At 37.6% G+C, this 14,984-nt stretch overlaps 1 protein-coding gene across 2 annotated transcripts in view; it reads left to right on the forward strand.

Annotated features, from left to right (window-relative positions):
• Positions 1 to 12,957, forward strand: part of Scn11a (sodium voltage-gated channel alpha subunit 11) — a 143,278-nt gene extending 130,321 nt beyond the window's left edge. For both annotated transcript variants that reach the window (XM_087216475.1, XM_087216468.1), the window contains exons 25-27: positions 3,343 to 3,443; positions 7,971 to 8,241; positions 11,150 to 12,957. In XM_087216475.1, the coding sequence (XP_087072601.1) occupies positions 3,343 to 3,443; positions 7,971 to 8,241; positions 11,150 to 12,165 (1,388 nt within the window). In that variant the 3' untranslated portion in view covers positions 12,166 to 12,957. The remainder of the gene's footprint in view (positions 1 to 3,342; positions 3,444 to 7,970; positions 8,242 to 11,149) is intronic.
• Positions 12,958 to 14,984: the final 2,027 nt, after the last annotated feature.

The following is a 14,984-nucleotide window of genomic DNA, read 5'->3' on the forward strand; positions in this document are numbered from 1 at the left end:
GAGAACTAAGACCATTTACAGTCAATTATTATTGAAAGATACGTACTAAATTCTGTGATTTTGTTTTGCTTCTAATGTTTGATTTTTCTTAATCACCAATAGCTTATCTACTCTTCTTCTTCTGTGTGTAGCATTCCTTTAAATGTGTAGAATTCCTTTATGCAATACTGGCTTAGTGATCATGAATTTCTTTATTTTATGCTTATCTTGGAAGCTCTGTATTTCTTTTTCAATTCTCAAGGATAGGTTTGATGGATATAATAATGCAGTCTGGCAATTGTTTTCTTCAGGTTCTTAAATACATTTTTCCATGTGCTTCTTACCTTTACAATTTCTGTTTAGAAATCTGCAGTTCTTTCAATGGGTTTCCCTCTATGTGTAAGTTGGCAGCTTTCCCTTGCAGCATTCAGTGTTCTTTCTTTCTTATGTACTCTTAAGAGCTTGTTTGGAGGTTCTAGCAGGGGAGCACAGCTACTCGTGTACCCTTGACTGAGGAAATGGTCCTCCTCTGTTGGGGGTGGTCATCCTCTTTGGCTGAACACACAGCTTCAGGAGGGATGCACATGGAATGGTGAGGGAGGATGGGGACACCTGTCTAGTCAGTCATATCAGCAGAATCAACCCTGAAGATCAGTGGGATAACAGATGTTGCAGCCAGATCACCCTCACATACTCTTCTATACTCTTGACATTTTGACTATAATGTGATGTGTGTAGGTTTTTTTCTGGTCACTCCTTTTTGTGGATGCTGAATTCTTCCTGTACCTGGATGTTCATATCTTTCCCATGATATGGGAAGTTTTCTGTTATCATTTCATTGAATAGTTCTTCTGTGACATTAGTCTGAATCTTGGCACTGTTTTCTACACCAAAAATTCACAAATTGGGCCTTTTAACTGTGTTCCAGGTTCTTAGATGTTTTGTTTATAATTTCTTATATTTTCTTTATTAGTAAGTATAATAATTCATCAGCCTCATGTTCAAGCCTTGAAATTCTGTCTTTGGTTTGATTGAATCGTTTGGTAAGGACTTTTCACTGAATTTTTTATTTGACTTATTTTACTTTCCCCCCAAGATTTCTGTTTGGTTCTTCATCAGAATCTACTCTTTTTTGAATTGTTCCTTCATATCCCATCTTGTCTTCCTTAATTCATTCATGTGTTTATTTGTTTTCTCTTTGAAGTCATTACTAATTAGAAAGATCAGTATTTTGAAGGTTGTGTCCCGCATTTCATCCATTTCTATATCTTTGAATTCAGTTACTCACGAGTTATGAACCTGTCGAGGAGCCACGTTGCTTTGTCTTTTCATACTTCTTGTTTCTACATTAAGATTTGTGCATTTGGGTGGGCACAGCTCTCCCACATTCATGTTAAGTTCCTAGTGTGCAGCCTCTTTTTGAGTGCTTGATCTCTAGCCACTCAAAGAGGAGAAAACAAACTGCATTAATGATGATGACAAGACAAAAAGTAGATGTTAGCATATAGTAAATACCAATTAACAGCAACAATTATATCACCATTGACAATAGAAAAGAAAGCAACAATAATAATAATACAGGTTAACTAAAAAGTTAAAATTTAATAAAAGTTAAAAGCAATAATAATAAAGTAACAATAAAAATGAAGGGGACAGGGAAAGGGAAAAATTAAAGAAGTAGAACCTTAAAAAAAGAAGAAGTATATAAAAAGGAGGAAGAGAATACAGTGAGATGAAACTACAATTAAAGAATTTAAAAGCAGATAAAATTAAGTAAAAGTAGCAAAAAAAACAACAAATAAAAAAGATAAAAGAATGAAAAAAGAAAAATGCCAAAAAATGAAAAAAGAAAAACAAGTCCAAAAAATTTCTCCACACCAAGCTATTTAGATGAATAAAATTTCTTTTCCAGATCTGTAATATTGGAATCTACTGGATATATGGAGAAAGGAGAGCGAATCACAACTGGGGCCTGTTGTTTCCAAACCCACTAACATGCTGTTGTTTTATGAATGCTGAGTCCTGTTGGACCTTTCCTGCTAGGAGGGGCTAGTTAATGATATGTCGTCTGCCTCAAAGCTGTGTTCACCCCAGAGGTTTCTAGTGTTTATGTCCTTCGGTACACCCTTAGCCATTGCTATTCCCAAATACCTTTGTGACCTGTGGGTGGGCGATTTGCCCCCACTTGCTCCAGCAGTCCCTTAGTAAACCCAGAGATGTGGCAAACATCCAAGCAGAGATATATCACTGAAATCCTGGGAAGGTGAGGAAAGCAAACAGACCACTGAATTCTGTGCTGGAATGGGGCAGTGAGGGGAGCCAAACAATCTGCTGAACTTGATCCTGGCAGTTTTAGACTCAGTCCCCTCAGAAAGCCACACACCACAGAGGACAGGACCACTGTGTCCTCCACAGCCTGAGGACCCAGCTGCTTAAACTTCTCAGGGGGCCTGTGCCTAGCATTGCCCTTCCCCTGACTGTCTCTCAAAGATATCTCATACCCAGTCACTGTGGCAGGGTGTCTCCAGGGATCTTGAAGTGCATTTGTTCCATAACTTCACTGGAGTAGCTGAGTCTCAAACAATAAGCCCTCTCAAAATGGTTCCTGGTTATACCTCTCTGAGATACGGTGAGCACTGCAGTGGGTTTCTTCCCCCAAACTACCCTGCTGAGTAAAACACCACACTGGGTTTACAGTTTGTAGTAATTGTGGATTTTTTTCTGGGGTTAGAACCGCTGGACTGTTTATCATTGAGACTACTGGATCTCTGTGGGATCATCTTGTATTCACAAAATTGGGTTTCCCTCACACCAAGGAACTAGGGTTGGTGTTGCAGGCTCCTTCATCTTTTTCTCTATGTTGCCCTTGTGTTTCTCTGTCATTTTTAGACTTCATGGCATATCTTACTTTATTCTTGGACCTCTACTTCTCTTTCACCTCACTGAGTATCTGCTTTCTAGCTGTCTTGATTCCAGGTCATAAAGAAACTATAAACTGCTGCCTACTCCTACTCTGACATCTTGTCTCCACCACTAATTCTTATTATTGTTGCATTTTGGTTTAATTTATGCAACCTGACGTATATCTAATTTTATGAAGATTTTGTGGGATGTCTGTAATTTATGTTTCAAAATGTGAAAATAGCTGATAAAATAACCTTACTTTTCCCTTGTTCCTTAACTTAAAAACTGTTTCCTTTTTGTTCTCCCTAAGAGTCCAACTTCTTTTGCTTTCTATTGCAATTTTTGAAACAATTGATATAAATTTTAAAATTTTAAATTGTTTCTAATTTTAAAATTGTTTCTAAAATTTAGAACTTGATACCAAAAGGTAATGAGCTCTCATGTCCTCCATATACTTAGGTGGCCAAGATATTTTTATGACAGAAGAACAGAAGAAATACTATAATGCAATGAAAAAATTAGGAACCAAAAAACCTCTAAAACCCATTCCAAGGCCTCTGGTGAGAGCAATTGAATGATTCTAAATACATAGATCTGATAAGCAATTATGAGGAACTCAGATTTCTGCAAAGCCATCCAAGTTTACAGAATGGCTTTGCAGAAGTTTTAAAATTAAATACATTATCTAAGAACTCAAGAACCCAGATACACTCAAGTCCTTAAGAAAAATAAATATTCATATTTGTTAGTATTAGCCGGGAGAAGAACTGTAATTTTTGGTAAACTCATAGTAGGTGTTTAGTATATACACATTGCCATGACACAAACTTAGCAGGTTGTTTGAACTTAACTAGTTTAAAATGTATTTATAATATCCTTTACAAGTGTGAATGAGGTGACTGATGTGAGGATGTAAAGACTTCAGAAGTCTTTACAATAACTCTGAGTATCAGGGGATGGGGAGCTTTTTTGTAAATCACCAGACAGTAAGCCTTCTGGTCTTTCCTGGCCCTATGGTTTCTGCCACTGCTCCTGTACTACTGTACCCAGCTATTGTGGCATAAAGTAGACAAAGAACTAATCAGTCTGCCTATGATCTAGCACAACTATGTTTATAGACACAGAAATTTGAATTTCATATAATTTTCATGTGTCACAAAATTTATTCTCCTTTTGATTTTTTTCCCCTGAACATTTAAACATGCAGAAGCCTTTCTGAGTTCATGGGCAAAGTAAAACAAAAATAGGAATTTGGCTGGATTTCAATTGTGGGCCCTAACTTGCAGACCCTTGATCTCTTTGAATCTGACTTTATCAAGTGCTATAGGTCAAGATAAAAGTATCAGTGCTGCTCTGTGCTTGAGATTTAACTGGAGAGATGGATCCATACTGTATACACATTTGAGAACAATGGATTATAAACTGCAGACTGAGCACCCCTAGACCAAAAACCCCAAATCTGAAATTTTTGGTTGTTGACATGATGCTACAAATGGAAAACCCCACACCTGACCTTATGTGGTAGATCACAAAATATAGGTGCACTGAAAATATTGTATAAAATTACCTTCAGGCTCTGTGTGTAAGGCATGTATAAGACATAAATAAATTTCATATTCAGATTTGGGTGTCATCCCCAAGATGTTTTATTTTATAGCATATGCAAATATTCTAAAATCCAAAATCTATTTCTGGTCCCAAGCAATTCAGTTAAGATATTTGTAACTAGTAATATAGCACACATAGTTTATAGTTCTGACCAGTAAGCTTGAATGCTTTCATGACAAGGAGGACCAGTGGGGACTAAAAACTGGAGAGAGCAGGATAGAAGATAGGTTTGCAATCTGAAGCATGCAGAGGATTTGAAGATTTTCATTTGAACATGAAATCCAAAATGATCAAAGTTGCACTGATATTCCCAGCATCAATAAAGAACCTGGCATAAAGTATGCTTTCATTAATCACTTGGTAAATGAAGTACATATTTTAAGCACAGAGTTCATCTCACTAGGATTAAATATTTGTGTTACATTAAAAATGTTTGTCGAAGGAAAAGGAAAAATTATGAGAAAAGGAAAAAATGGAAACAAAGTCTTTGTAAATAGGGAAAGGTGGAGGGGTGAAGGGAGTGTAGGGAATGGGGAAAAAATAAGAACCAAGATACATCATGTACAGGTACAAGCGCCCCAATGATAAATGTAAATGTACTGTATACCTAAAATGCACCAATAAAAGAATTTAAGCCAAAAAATAAAATTATTTGTGAATGTTATGGCCAAGTATTTAGAATTTATCCTTTATACAGTGAGGGCTTTTTTGGCCACAGGATTAAAGATAAACTTTTATTTGGAGAAGTTTAATCTGTCAACAATATATGAAACTTCAATTTACCTGAGTCGAATCTGGCTTTAAAATATTGCTCTCACTTTCTAGTAATACTTTCACTTCAATGTTCTATTTGAACTTGAGACAACAAAAAACATAAAGACTTTTTGTTTACATGTGCATTCTATACAACCACTGATGCACTACCATTTTGCCCAGGGATTAGAATCAATTCAAAGACTCACAAGATGCAGTATGTTCCCACATATTTACTAGTTTATTTCAAGCAATGCAGCACCACACAGACAAACAGAAGGTGCAGCACAGATACAGCTTCCTGACCCTTGCTGTGCACAGGGCATGCTGGGCAACAAGGCATCAACTTAAAGTGGGCATGGACCACTTATTCTCAGGAAAGTTGCCACCTCCACTTCTTAACCATCTTTCATAGCATGTTTATCTCTGTGGTCACCTAGAAGCAGGCACCAAACCACTGTCCTTCCCATGTAGCCACAATTCACTAATCAAACATTCAATGAAGGTTTCTGATAACCAGGTACAATCTCACCAGTTAAGGCTGCACATTTATCTTAACTTTTATATTCCAGAGAGCAATGGGACATGAGATAAACCAGAATCATATTCCCAGATGTCCCTGAATCTGAGTTAAGACTTCAAGTTACCTGTTAGTCCTTTACTCACAACTTTACCTCCCCAGACCTTTTTTTAATCTCTAAAATCTAAATACGATAGTTTGATCTTTGGAACAAAGAAATAGAAATGACAATAACACAGGGAGGAAAATTCAGCTGTACTAGCCCAAGTGTTGATGCATTTTATTTCTAGCAATACAGGAAGGAATTTGGAATCATTTCTGATTTTTCCTGATGCAGCCCCACAAGGCGGCTTCATTATTTGGATTAAAAATCACACTGAGGTATAGGAGTTACTGCACATTCTGAGGTGACATGGAATGCTTTTTGATCATCTAAAGCTTTAGGTACTTTATGCTCCTAATCTCCATTTGTCTAAATGTTAGGACTAACTATAGGCCAACACTTAACCTTCCTTACATTTTTCTTCTTACATTTTCTATTTCTGGAGTATCTTTTTCCATCTCTTTGCTAACTTCCCAGATGCATTCTCACATAGGAAATGCACTTGACTGCTCCTGGCTCCTTAATAAAAGCCTAGAGCTCTTAGCACACAGTTTAAAAATTACTGATGTAAATGTAGTGTCCCTGGAGTGTTACTCCTCCCCTTTCTTCTCATTGCCTCTGCTCTCCCGGAATGGCAGTATTCACTGTCATGACTTAGAGTCATATCAGTGTTGATGTCATTGAACCCACACCTTCATTCCAGGACCTGCACTGCATACCTATTTGTACCTGCTCATGGCCCTTAGGTGCTCCACTGGCACCTCTAACTCAGTCTTCAAAACAGGTCTCATATCTAGTTCCCTGAAAACTCCTTATACTCTGTTTTCTAGTTGTTAAATGGATCCACCAGCCAGAAACAATAGCCTCAGCCTTATCTCTCCATAGCTCCTTACATTCAACACTGACTGTTCTTGCTTCTCCTCCACATTAGCTTTTAAACCTACATGCTGTATCTTTACTGTTACCACTACAAACCAATACAGTTTCTTGCACAGATTACCATAATAGATCCCTGGAAGGTCTAAAGATGTATTCTTAGGGGTTCATCAGTTCTCTAAATAGAGCAGTGAATACATATGTTGATTAGACAATAATATAAAATAATCCATATACATGTACATACATTATAATAAAAATAATAAATATACATGTATTATAAAACAACCAATGTATAGTCATGAATGCCATCCAATGTAAGCGTGTGAATTTGTGTTTAAGAACAGTTTCCATTCTGTCAAGAACAAAAGAAGTGCCTTGTAGAAGTCATATTAAAGAAAATAGTGGGATAATCAAGTCATTTCACTTTACGTGATTGATTAGGTATGCAACTTAGAATCAGGACCTGGACCAGAACAACCTCCACATTGCAGGCAGCATGGCTGTCTACATAGAAACCAATATGCAAGTTCACCATCGATAATGATAGGATATAACCAGTTTTATTGTTTCCATTTTTATTAATCATTGGATTAGAATGTCATCTATCTAGCCATTTCTAGCATGAATTAGAAAATTGGTATTCCAGAATTTAATTAGTTAAACAGAGGACTTCAGTTAATACAAAGTGGAATACAGAAGTTTGGTTAAATATAAGTTATTATTCTGAACTGGCAAACAGAGCCTTGGAGCTGTTCATTCTATTTTTTCCAAAATACTTAAGTAACATATTTTCTGCATTAATATTATTGAAGTAAAAAATCAGAAACAGATGAAATTTAGAGATCTGGGTTCATATTCTTAGTATTAAAGCCAACATGAGCTGTTTTATTTCAATAAAATAGCATCCTCTATCACATGAAAGTTATGTTGCTAGTAAGATTTTTAATCTGTAGTTTGGTTTTCCTGTGAAATTAAAACTATAAGCCTAAACACTTTAATTGAAGCCCCCTGTTTAACTAAATTTAAATGAAAATAAGACAACATTGGGGACCTATAAGAATTTTTTGTGCTTTGAGAAATGTCTGGGTATTTTTCAAGGAACTACCTTAATTGTAAGAAAGAACAAATTCTGCTGTATAAATGTGCCTTTTTAACGTATGCAATTTCATTATTAAAACTCAAAATGATCAGTGATATCTTCTTTTTTTCTCTCTCTCTCCTCAGAACAAATGTCAAGGTCTTGTGTTTGACCTGGTCACACACCAGGTCTTTGATGTCTTCATCATGAGTCTCATTGTCCTAAACATGGTTTGTATGATGGTTGAGACACGAGACCAATCCCCAGACACAGACTCAGTCTTTGAACATCTCAACACAGTCTTTGTGACCATCTTTACAGTAGAATGTCTCATCAAAGTGTTTGCTTTGAGGCAATATTATTTTATCAATGGCTGGAATTTATTTGATTGTGTGGTCGTGGTTCTTTCTATCATAAGTAAGTAAACTCAGCAGCCAGAAGGGATTTAAACTGAGACCTATAAGTAAGCCTGCAAATATCACCCTTTTGAAGTATATCCAAACTATTCTCAAAGCAACAAGATAGGCTCTGTGTGGTTTCTGAAAAAAAAATAGATGTACTAATGCCATTCTCTACTGGGAAGTTGCTAAAAAATACAGAATATTTTCCATTCCCTTGACTGTGTACACAACTGAACAAGATTTATTCAATAGTGATATACAAAATGAATATAACTTAGAAGTTATGTGGTGGCATTTGACCTATCCAAGTAAGTCAATCAAAGTTCTACCTTCCCTGCGCAACTCTGAGGTCTAATGAACATTTTATAGACTTAGGGATATGGCATTTGGTATCCATGTTTTTCTTTTGTTCAAAACCTACACGGATCCCAGATCACAATTACTGGGCTTCCCCTCCTGCTTATACAGGCCCACAGCCCACTAAGTTTGGGCTTCTAAGAGTGTCTGATACAAACAAGCAGTACTTTCTCTTTATTCTGAATCCCACACTCATTTCAATCATATTGTAAACTATGCTTGTCTCAACTGCCTTGAATCCATTCAACAACCAGCCTCATTTTATAATCACTACATTTTCTCTAACCATAGATAGGTTACCTAAACTGTATGGTTTATGGAATAAGAATAGAGGAGAAAGAGTGTTATTACCATATCCCTTTTTGTGTTTGTGTGCTGAGTGTCAAACCCAGAACCTTGTACATGCTAAGCATGCACTCTCTACCACTGAGCTACAACCTCAATGCCTGCCATATACCCTTTTATAAAACATACACTCACACACAACTTTGCAATTCTTTATGGATAAATCATTAGAGTTTACTTTGGGTTTTGAAGTCTAATTTTAATTAAAACATTAATTTGACTTTTTATAATTATGTAAAACTGCTCAGGAGCCCTTCTCACGGTTAAAAAACTAGTGAAGACAAGTAAAACTGATTTCAAAAATAGATGGTTTTGTCCAGTCTCAGACAGGATGCATGAAATAGATACATTGAATCAAAATATTTTGGTTCCTGACGGTATTACAGCAATGAAGATATATCAGAGATCAAAAGAGTGCTGCAGTCCATAGTCTGTTTTGGTTTCTAAGCCATGAAGTTTATGTAGGTAAAGCACAGCAATAGATCTTCCCACATGTTCAGTTAGAGAGACCTTAATCTTTATTAGTCAGTTCCAATCCCAAGTTCTGGTGAAACTGGCAGTAACAATAGAAGTCAGAAAATGGTGGTAGGATGAGTCTGGGGCAGCCCCTTTGGGAGTTCAAGGAGCCCTTCTTCCAATAGACAAAAAGGTTCATTCACTCCCCCACTCCTTCCAGGCCTTGCCAGGTGTTGTGCAGTTTAAGGAAACATCTTACAGCTATCTTTTGAACAGTTAATAGACCACTGCAATTACACATAGTGTATAGCATTTGCACCAATGGATGAGAAAATCACACAGTAAGCCAAATTCTACTCACCAGTGTGAGCAAAAGTTTATGTCCCTTTGCCAGCACGTCTGCCATCCAGCTCTTAGCCTTGACATTTTCCCAAGCTCCTACCAAAGCTTTAAGAATAATATAAAAAAGAGTATGGGTTGATATGAACCTCTCTGTAGGAGTTAACAATCCAGTTGAGGTATTAAAATTCACTTATCTTAAAATATCAGAAAGAGATAGGGAAATTAATTGAACAGAGCTCAGCAAATGAACAGCATTCTGTGGGCTCTATTAGTGGAAAAAGTATCTAAGGAAAAGATATGAGGCTTTAAAGAATAAATGTTGCTGAATATTAATACATTCAGGTCGTGCTGGGGTCAACTGCCCAGTGAATGAATGAATTAAACTTTGGCACAATTGGGCAACCAGTGAAGTCTATCATCCACTAGATCTCTTTTCTCATTAGGTGATAGCAGAAGCATTTTCACTGCTTGTGACCCCTAATGACCTTAGAAGGCCTTCGGAACAAGAACAAACCCATATCTATACAAGTCAAGCACGTTCCAGGCATTCTAGATATGTTGGCCAAAATGCAAGTTACTTTAAATCCTTGTGTCACTTGCCTGTAGAGAGAACAGGTGACATTTTAGGCCAAATATTCAGCTGTTTTCCCAAAGCTCTGCTTGAGATGCCATTTCTGGGGTGTCCACAAGAGAGAGAATATCTCTCGAGTTCATGCCTTAAGCTTTGTGAGATTAGACTCAAAAGTTCTTGGAGCGATAATATTGATGAATGTGAGATTCACAAGCAGTTTTAGTCTAAAGATGAGCATCCCAATACTGTGACCCCCCTCCATGTGTGGACCTTTCATCAAATAAGCTTTCTCACCTGTAGCAGGGCTATATTGAAATTTCTCTAAACAAATAAAAGCTGGTCCCTTTTAAGGAACTCTGGAATTAAGGATTCCACAATTTCAACTGGCAACATAGGATCAACCCAACCTCTAAATAGTAGAATTCTCCTTGTATGGTAATCTAAAGGACTCAATATGGACTTCATCTATTTTCCTTTTTATATGGAGAACTACTCCATTTGTTACCTCATGAGTGGCTTTTAAAAATCCAACATGGGTAATATACTTCAAGTACATACGATAATTCACAAAATAGCCATTCATAAACTGCATTCCTTTCCTTGATTATTTCAATATTTTATGCACTCTATACCATTGAAAGTCCTACTTAAAACTGTATGACTCTTGGAAATTATTTTTCAAGCTAAGGCACTGATAGATATTTTCCCTGATATTAGAAAGAAAATTCTTAATTTTGTGTACAAATTACCAAATATTAATAAAAAGTTGGCCCTCCTAGGATTCTGAGGCAGAAATTGGACTGGGTTTGAAACCAGTATGCCTAATGGAAATTCATTAACCCTTCTTCTCCAGGTACACTGGTTACCTTAGTGGGAAAAAGCAAGACCATTCCTTTTCCTCCAACACTCTTCAGAATTGTCCGCTTGGCTCGAATTGGCCGCATCCTGAGACTTGTTCGGGCAGCGCGAGGAATCAGGACTCTCCTTTTTGCTCTGATGATGTCCCTTCCCTCTCTATTCAACATCGGTCTTCTACTCTTTCTGGTTATGTTTATTTATGCCATTTTTGGTATGAACTGTTTTTCCAAAATAGAGAGAAAAGGTGGAATTGATGATATATTCAACTTTGATACTTTCACAGGCAGCATGCTCTGTCTCTTCCAGATAACCACATCAGCAGGCTGGGATGCTCTCCTTAACCCCATGCTGGGACCTAACTCCCCAGACAAACCTTACCTCCATGGTGTAGCCATAGCCTACTTTGTCAGTTACATCATCATCTCCTTTCTCATTGTTGTCAACATGTATATTGCTGTGATTCTAGAGAATTTCAATGTAGCCACTGAAGAAAGTGAGGAGCCTTTGTGTGAAGATGACTTTGAAATGTTCTATGAGATCTGGGAGAAGTTTGACCCCGAAGCAACACAGTTTATCAAGTATTCTGCCCTTTCTGACTTTGCTGATGCCTTGCCTGAGCCTCTGCGTGTGGCAAAACCAAATAAATTCCAATTTCTAGTAATGGACTTGCCTATGGTAAGTGGAGATCGCCTCCACTGCATGGACATTCTCTTTGCTTTCACCACCAGGGTCCTCGGTGACTCCAGTGGCCTGGATACTATGAAAACAATGATGGAGGAGAAGTTCACGGAAGCCAACCCTTTCAAGAAGTTATATGAGCCCATAGTCACTACCACCAAGAGAAAGGCAGAGGAAGAAGGTGCTGCTGTTATTCAAAAGGCCTTTCGGAAGTACATGGTGAATATGACCAAGTGTGCTGTGGAGGCCAGGCCTCCTTCACCCCTCCAGACACTCAGCAATGGAGACCTGTCTGGCTCTGAAGTGGCCAAGCTCAAGGTGCATTATGACTGAACCTCTTCTCTCCACCTGTACCTCAGAGCTTGCACACTTGTCTCCAGCTTCAGTGTATGAACAAGCAGGCAACTCACTGAACTAGCCATTTATTTTTTTTCTGGCCATAAGAAGCGAGGTTTCAGTATTCACTTTAAATAATTCTTGCAGAGATTTAAGATAAGGCTGGCTGACTGTTAACCACTGGTACTATTTAATAAGGAAGGAGACCCAAGAACAGGCTGCAAAGGACATCAGTGCTAGTGTGAAGGCTGAAATCTGCATCAAATTATGTAAAAACAAAACAAAAAACACAAAATCACATTAAAAATTTAAATAGTTTCTAGGTACACTAGCCAATATCTTTGTTTAATGTTTTTCTGATGCAAGTATGTAGTTTGTCACATAGAGAATTTTTGCATGCCAAGTGAAAATTCAAAACCTGCCAATAGAGGAATAGCTCATTACAGATGTATATATATGGAACATTTCGTACTTTGGGTGTGTCTCAAAACTACAGGCTTGTCAGTCAGCACCCTATCTTTCACAAGCTACAATCTCTGTAAACAAATAAACAAACAAATAAATAAATAGATAAATAAAGATTTTTCAGTTTACATATCATTGAGATAGTACACTAATTTGTTGTTGTTGTTGTTGTTGTTTGGTAATTTTGGAGATTGAACCAAGACTTTTGCCCTGAGCTACATCCTCAGCCCTTTTTAAATTTTTTATTTCAAGACAGGGTCTTGCTAAGTCACTAAGTGGCCCAAGCTGGCCATCAATTTTTTTTTAATAGTACACCAACAACTTTATTTTATTTATTTATTTTTTGTATATCCTTTTATTGGTACATTTTAGGTGTACAATATAATGACATTCATCATTGGAAATTTGCACCTTTACATACTCTCTTGGTCTTATTTTTCCCCCTTCCCCTGCCCTTCCTTCAACCCCACCATCCCTCCCTATTTACAAAGACTTTGTTTCCATTTTTTCATTTTCTCATATTAATTCCATTCCCTTCTTTCCTTTCCCCTCCCCCTCCCACTTCCCCTTCCCCTTTGCCCCTTTTCTTCCTATTTCACATTATCTGTTATACCTTGTAGTCCTTATTTACACTTTCACTTTCTCACACTAGAGAAATTATTCAGTATTTACACGTGTGTCCTATTTATTTCACTTAAGAGTATTGCCTCAATGTGCACCCATTTAGCAATAAATGTCTCTAATTTCTCATTTTTGAAGGCTGAATAGTGCTCCATTTTATAAAAAACCCACATTTTCTTGATCCAGTCTCCAGTTGATGGGCATTTGGGCTGTTTCCAAGTTTTAGCTATTACAAACTGTGCTGCTATGAACATGGGTGTACATATATCACTGTGGTATGATTCTTTTAATTCTTTGGAGAAGATCCCCAGCAGGGGAATAGCTGGGTCAAATGGGACTTCCAGTCCTAGTTCTTTGAGGTCTCTCCATACTGATTTCCACAGTGGTTGCACCAGTCTACACTGCACCAGCAGTGGAACAGGATTCATCTTTCCCACAGCCCCGCCAGCATTGGTTGTTGGTTGATTTCATGATAGCAGCCATTCTTTCGGGAGTGAGGTGGAATCTCAGCATTGTTTTCATCTGCATCTCTCGAATGACCAGTGATGTTGAACATTTTTTCATGTGTTTATTTGCCATGTCTACTTCTTTGTGTGAGAAATGTCTGTTCATTTCAGATGCCAATTTTTGGGTTGGGTCTTTAAATTGGGGAGGTCTGATTTTTTTAAGTTCTTTATATATTCGAGATAGTAGACCTTTGAGGAACAGCAGGTGAAAATTTTTTCCCACATTGTGGGTTGTCTCTTTGGACTGTTGGTAGTTTCTCTTGCTGTGCAGAAGCTTTTTAATAAGAAGAGATCCCACTTGTTGATTGTTTGTGCTAGTTCACTGGCAACTGAGGTTTTGTTCATAAAGTCTTTTCCTACCCCAATGTCTTCAAGAGTTCTACCTAACCTCTGTTCCAGCTGGTTCAGCATTTCTGTGTTTATATTTAGATCTTTGATCCATTTCAATTTTAGTTTAGTGCATGGTGAGAGATATAGGTCTAATTTTAGTCTTTAGCAAGTTGAAACCCAATGTTTCCAGCACCATTTATTAAAGAGGCTAGCTTTCCTCCAGTGAGGGTGTTTGTCTCCTTTGTCAAAGATGAGGTGGCTGAGTGTGTCTGGCGTTGTTTCTGCATCTTCTAATCTATTCCACTGGTCCTCAGGTCTGTTTCTTTGCCAGTACCATGGTGTTTTTATCACAGTAGCTTTGTAGTAGAGTTTCAAGTTGGGGGTTGTAATACCCCCTGCCATGTCTCTGTTACCTAGAATTGCTTTTGCTATTCTGGGTCTCTTCTTGTTCCAAATGAAATTTTGGATTGTTTTCTCCAGGTCTGTGAAGTATGCTGCTGGGATTTCGATTGGGATTGCATTGAATCTATATAGCAATTTTGGAAGTAAGGCCATCAGTTTTTTGGTCCTCCTGCCTCAGCCTCCCAGAATACTGGGATGACTAATGTGTACCTCTATACCCTGCTAGAACACTAATATTTTCCCCTTGTTTGGTAGTTGTGTGAGTAGTAGTTTAATATAGCTCTTTGTTTGGAATTAAAGACTTGTATCAGCAGTCTGTCTGGTAAGTGTTTAACATTGGCTCTTCAGCTGCAGAAAGCCATCCTGATTTCTGTGATGGAATCTCCCCTCATGACTTGTTTCATAAGGTCACTGGACATGGAACCAGGAGGAGATGTGCACACTGAATTCTTGAGAGCAGGCCTGAGAAGGCTCCAGCACACCCTTTGTTCC

Source organism: Heterocephalus glaber, unplaced genomic scaffold, assembly GCF_053883595.1.
Source record: "Heterocephalus glaber isolate CG9 unplaced genomic scaffold, H.glaber_assembly_v1.0 deba00000122, whole genome shotgun sequence".
NCBI lineage: Eukaryota > Metazoa > Chordata > Mammalia > Rodentia > Bathyergidae > Heterocephalus > Heterocephalus glaber.